General features: G+C 58.4%; 2 protein-coding genes across 4 annotated transcripts in view; both read right to left on the reverse strand.

Annotated features, from left to right (window-relative positions):
- Positions 1 to 671, reverse strand: part of TRIM33 (tripartite motif containing 33) — a 39,267-nt gene extending 38,596 nt beyond the window's left edge. For all 3 annotated transcript variants that reach the window (XM_063418169.1, XM_063418168.1, XM_063418167.1), the window contains exon 1: positions 216 to 671. In XM_063418169.1, the coding sequence (XP_063274239.1) occupies positions 216 to 642 (427 nt within the window). In that variant the 5' untranslated portion in view covers positions 643 to 671. The remainder of the gene's footprint in view (positions 1 to 215) is intronic.
- A 1,508-nt stretch (positions 672 to 2,179) lies between these two features.
- Positions 2,180 to 5,541, reverse strand: BCAS2 (BCAS2 pre-mRNA processing factor). The gene is made up of 7 exons (XM_063418171.1): positions 5,383 to 5,541; positions 5,209 to 5,301; positions 4,899 to 4,969; positions 4,484 to 4,645; positions 3,733 to 3,783; positions 3,128 to 3,208; positions 2,180 to 2,610 (listed from the first exon to the last, which is right to left on the reverse strand). The coding sequence occupies exons 1-7, from the start codon at positions 5,473 to 5,475 to the stop codon at positions 2,481 to 2,483; spliced, it is 681 nt and encodes a 226-aa protein (XP_063274241.1). The 5' UTR covers positions 5,476 to 5,541; the 3' UTR covers positions 2,180 to 2,480.
- Positions 5,542 to 5,823: the final 282 nt, after the last annotated feature.

Genomic DNA, 5,823 nt, shown 5'->3' on the forward strand with positions numbered 1-5,823 from the left:
CCCGGCGGGCTGTCCCTGTCCCGGTCCCGGCGGGCTGTGCCGCTCCCGATCCCGCTCCCGGCGGGCTGTCCCTGTCCCGGTCTCGGTCCCGGCGGGCTGTGCCGGTCCCGGTCCCGCTCCCGGCGGGCTGTGCCGGTCCCGCTCCCGGTCCCGGCGGGCTGTCCCTGTCCCGATCCCGGTCCCGGCGGGCTGTCCCGGGCGAGCCCCGCGCTCACCTTGCTGCACGTCGCCGTTGGCGCCGCCGGGCACGGGCACGGTGAGCTGGCGCTCGGGCTCGGGCAGGCAGCGGCGGCAGAAGGAGTGCAGGCAGGGCAGCAGCTTGGGCTCGGCCTCCCGCCGGCTCTGCAGGCTCTGCGCGCACACCGCGCACGTGTCCAGCAGCGAGAACGGCCCCGGCGCCGCGGGCGTCAGCGGCGGCACCGGGCTGGGGCCGGGCCCCGCCGCCGCACCGGGCCCCGCCGCCGCCTCGGCCTCGGCCTCGCCTCCGCCGCGCTCCGCCGCCGCCGCCACGGGGCTCTCGCGCTCCTCGGGCGGCGCGGCGGCGGACGGCGAGCCGGCGGGAGGCTCCAGGCCGCCGCCGCCGCCCGGCGCGGCCTCGGCGGCCGCGTCCCCGCCGCCGCCGCCTCCTTTGTTTTCCGCCATGTTTCCTCCTTTGAACCCGACCCCGCTCCGCGCACGCTCCGCGTCACCGCGTCACCGGGCGGGACCGGCGCCGCGCACGCGCGCGCGCTCCCGCGGCAACGGCGCGGCCGGGAGGGCGGGCCGTGACGTCACGAGGAGGCGGGGTCCGGGCGGCCACTGGGCCCACGGCTGGGAGTCTATTGGGCGGTGGTGGCGGCCAAACAGCCAATGAACGGTAGCGGCAGGGGCATGGCCACGCCCCCCGGGAACGGGGAACGGGAACGGGGAACGGGAACAGAGCAGCGGGAATAGGGAACGGAGCACCGGGAACAGGGAATAACGCACCGGGAATAGGGAACGGAGCACCGGGAATAGCGAATGGAGCACCGGGAATAAGGAATGGAGCAGCGGGAACAGGGAATAGCGCTCCGGGAATAGAGAACAGAGTACTGGGAATAGGAAATAGAGCACCGGACTGGGGAATAACGCGCTTGTCTGCGGAATACCCCATCGGGAGGGGAAAAACGGGGTGGGGAATAACGCACTGGGCTTGGGAATACCCCACCGGGGTGGGGAATAACCCTCCCCGCCGGGAAATGACACAAACAGGCTGGGAAATAACCCGAGGGGGAGGGGAATAACCCACCGGGACGGGGAAAAACGCCTGAGGAGGGGGAATTTCCACCGGGATGGGGAATAACGCTTGAAGAGGGGGAATTTCCACCGGGATGGGGAATACCCATTGGGACAGGGAATAACCCACCGGGACGGGGAATAACGCACGGGGGTGGGGGAATGGGGCAGCGGGATGGGAACAAAGTACTGGGATGGGGAATACCCGTGTGGAAGGGGAACAGGGCACCAGGATGGGGAATAATGCACGGGAGTGGGGATGATGGACCTGGATGGAGAACAGGACACCAGGACAGGGAACAGCAGACTGGGATTGGGATTAACACAGTGGGATGGGGAGGAGAGCAGTGGGATGGGAATGGCACATCAGCATTGGGAAAAGGGCACTGGGACACGGAGCAGTGCACTGGGATGGGAGTCAGGGCATGGGGACAGGGAACAGGGCAGTGACAGGGGCAGGAAAATCAGGAATAATCCCTGGGATGGGAGTCAGTGCATGGGGACAGGGAACAGGGCAGGGGCAGGAAAATCAGGAATAATCCCTGGGATGGGAGTCAGTGCATGGGGACAGGGAACAGGGCAGGGGCAGGAAAATCAGGAATAATCCCTGGGATGGGAGTCAGTGCATGGGGATGGGGAACAGGGCAGGGGCAGGAAAATCAGGAATAAGCCCTGGGATGGGAGTCAGTGCATGGGGACAGGGAACAGGGCAGTGACAGGAGAAGGAAGGTCAGGAATAAGCCCTGGGATGAGGAACAGTGCAGGAGGCAGCACTGGAGCCCCCTCGGTGGGCACTGCATGGCCCCAGTGCTGCAGAGAGACTTCCCCACCCCAAATTCCAGCTCCCCCCACACTGTCCCTGCAGGGGATTTTGGGGACCTCCTCCACAGCTCCCAGACCTTGGACGTGAGGCAGAAACCAGACAAATAGCAAAAGAGGATTTATTAAAGGCGTAGGGAAAAACACAACCACTCGAGCTCCTGCTTTCAGTATGTAAAAAGTGAAACAATTCACAGTACATTTAATGGGGCCTGTAATACATTAAATAGGATGTTTTCAGTCCACTCTACCTTCTCCTAGAATTCAAAACAAGGAAAAGAAACGATGGAAATTCCCTTTTACCACCTCACACGACTGCAACTAGAGGTGTCTACAGACACAGCATCTCCAAAGCGTCTGGTTTGTAGTTTTTAGCACATGCTGCACTAAGACAAATCAGGATTAAATCACTGGAAGTCTTGCTGGATATTCTCCTTGTTTGCTTCTCCGTGCTGCTGCTTGATTTGTGAAATTTCATTTTCCAGCTGCACAATAGTTCGTTCAATCTCGTAATTTTTACTGACAAGAGAGACCCACCTGGAAGGGAAAAGAAATAAAAAGAGACTTTAAGTGTTATGTAACAGTCCTCTGGTTTAAAAGTCAAAGAAAACCATTGCTCTAAGGCAAGCAGAAACACCAAATAAAGCAGTATTTTTCTTAACACATGATGATCTTCAGCTGACATCAATGGTCACTTAAACAACCAAACTGACAGTGAGTAATTTTTAACCCTGTTAAACCTGAAAACACAAAAAATATAATGACTAGACTCATCCATTAACTGCCAATATTGAGATAAAGAAGAGTTTAATAAAATTTAGGAAATTTGCAGCAGCTAATAAATATACCCTGATCCCATCTGTTGATTCACTCAACTTCAGTAAATGTAACATGGAACCAAATTACAAATACTTCAAACCACTTGGTGCAAAGCAATGCTATCCTACAGCAGCACCAAAGGATCACTGGATTTAAAGTGGAAGAAGAATTTCAAGTCAACTTCAAGCAAAGGAGAAACCTGTGGAAGGGTTAGCAGAGAAATGCCAACACTCACGTGGATTCCATCTCTCGTAGCTTAGCCCCAGCTGTGAGCTGCATGTTCTTCCTCTGCCAGTTCAGGTCTTGGATGTTTTTCCTGGGGAGAAAAAGATGTAGTTTTATTTCCTCATTTCTTTAGCATCTGCAGCACCCGTTGCTAATTTCCAAGTACACTCAATCCCTAGAAGTACTGCCAGAAAAGATTTGTGTAGCCAGGACTGTAATGGCAACTTCCAGGTGGACAAATCCCAATGCAGGGCTCACAGAGAACCCTGAGGTAAATAAAAGTAAAAGGCCAAACCCAACATCATGAACGATGCCCTTACAGAGACAACTGCACATTAAATTATCAGTAGAGAAAAGAAAGCATCACTACATTTCAGGGAGGATTTCACAAATCCAGAGCAGAGGTTCAAACAAATCAAAATTTAGAGTAGAACAGAGATGATGAATGTAATTGCCTGGGGAGGGCAGGATCACATTTCTTAATTATTGTTTTTATTGAGTCTTCTTCCCCATGACCATGGCAGCAGCCAGCATATACATCTTCCTTTGTATAGCTCAGGGAGAGAAAGGTTCACTTCCAATTTCAGTACAAAAATATGAGTAAGAATGACCCACCTCAATTTCTGAAGCTCCTTCTGGGCTTGTTCTATCATATGAACCAAGTGCCTGATGACAGAATGCAAGCAAAGCATTAAAAACACACAAGAGCTACATCAGCCCCCCTTCACCTGACATTTAACTTCTCAGAGTTAAGGATCCAACAAGCCCCTGCAACCCAAACACCTTGTCCCAGCCAGCAGATCCTTCCCCTGCTCCCCTCCTCCTGAGCTCAGGAACCCTCTGCCTTCTCTCTGAGCTGTCTGGCATTTCTTTGGCCCACTCTTTTATCTAAGGCTCAGCCAACCCTTCTCAAAAGCAGACATTAACATTCTCTGTCTGAAATAGCCCCAGTGCTTCCTGCAGCCATACTCCACAACCTTTTCTTGGCTTTTGCAGCAGCTTTATTAAGTTTTATTACAGCTCCAGGCTAAGCCCAGGATCTGTAGTAACACATCTTCATTTCCACTATGGAGTTATTCTTCCACAGAATTCTGTTCCATCACTAGCCTTAATTAACACCCACTATTATTAACAATAACCCTCAACATTCAAGACTGGGATCTATTAAAACACATGCTGTTTCCTGGCCTCAGAGACTGCTTGGAGATCAGCCTCCTCTTTCATTCACAGCTCTCTCAAGAGGTTCATCTATTCCAGGTTCTAAAGATCCCCACTGGATTTACACACAATAAAAACACAGAAATTCAGCTGTGCTGAAACACAGAAATCCAGAACTTGGTGCTGAGCACAGCAGCTGAGGCCTTACTCGTTGTACACCTTCCAGGCGTTGCAGCCGTGCTGGGACATGAGCTCCAGGTTCTCGATGCGCACAGCCTGGTGCTCCAGCTGTGCCATGGAATTGTTCACACACTCCTGCCACGCCGTGATGTCGTTCTTCTGCCCGGAGGATGGGGCCGGCAGCTCGTACCTGCAAAGGGCACGGCTCACCGGGGGCACCGGGCACGGCTCACTGGGGGCACGGCTCACCAGGGGCACCGGGCACAGCTCACCGGGGGCACCGGGCACGGCTCACCGGGGGCACCGGGCACGGCTCACTGGGGGCACGGCTCACCAGGGGCACTGGGCACAGCCCACCGGGGGCACGGCTCACTGGGGGCACGGCTCACCAGGGGCACAGCTCACCGGGGGCACCGGGAACGGCTCGGGCCAGCCCCACTCACCTCTTCATACTGAGCAGCTCCAGGGGCTGCCGGGCCGCCAGGCGCTCGAACTCGTTCCGCATGATCTCGGTCTGCGGGGAAGGCAGCGGTGAGGGACAGGCGAGGAACACAAGCCGGGGATGGTGGGGAGAGAGAGCCGGGCAGGGGCAGAGAGACACAGGAGGGGTGGGCACAGCAGACGGGTACGGGGGAAGGACGGGGACAGGCAGGGGCTGGCACAGCCAGCTTACAGAGTAGGGAGAGGCGGGGTATGGGGGCGTGGGAGCCCGGGCGGGGTACGGCGAGGCCCCGGGCTGAGGTCTCCGCTCACCTCGAAGGCGCTGTAGTCGTGCGCGGGCAGGTAGCTCAGGTAGTTCTTGGTCGGCCGGTAGCGCCGCGTCTCCTCCTCCACCAGCGCCGCGGCCTAACGCACACGGGGCGTCAGGCAGGCGGGCAGCCCGCCCGCCGCCCCGGCCCCTCCCCGCCGCCCCGGCCCCGCACGCACCGCCTCCCGCACGCCCGGCGCTTCGTAGCCCTGGTCGAAGTAGGGCAGCGCATCCACCACCACGTCCCCCGCCACCAGCCCCGGGCCCGACATCTTGGCCGCGGCCGCGCGCGCTGCGCGTGCGCAGTGACGTCACGCCCGGCGGGACGGCTGCACACGGCTCCGGCATAAACCCCGCCCCTCCGGGCACAAACCCCGCCCCTCCGGGCATAAACCCCGCCCCTCGGCCCAGACCCCGCCCCTCAGCCCAGGCCCCGCCCCTCACGGTTTGACTCCAGCCCCGCTCCCGGAGCATTCCCAGGCTTAGCCCCGCCCCTCCCGGCAATTCCGACCCTGGCCCCGCCCCTCCCTGCCCGGTCCCGCCCCGACTCTAGCCCTGGCCCCGCCCCGGCCCCGCCCCTCTCGTCGCGGCCACGCCCCCTTAAGGAACGGAGACACGTG

The sequence above is a fragment of the Prinia subflava genome, chromosome 23 (assembly GCF_021018805.1).
Source record: "Prinia subflava isolate CZ2003 ecotype Zambia chromosome 23, Cam_Psub_1.2, whole genome shotgun sequence".
In the NCBI taxonomy this organism is placed as follows: domain Eukaryota; kingdom Metazoa; phylum Chordata; class Aves; order Passeriformes; family Cisticolidae; genus Prinia; species Prinia subflava.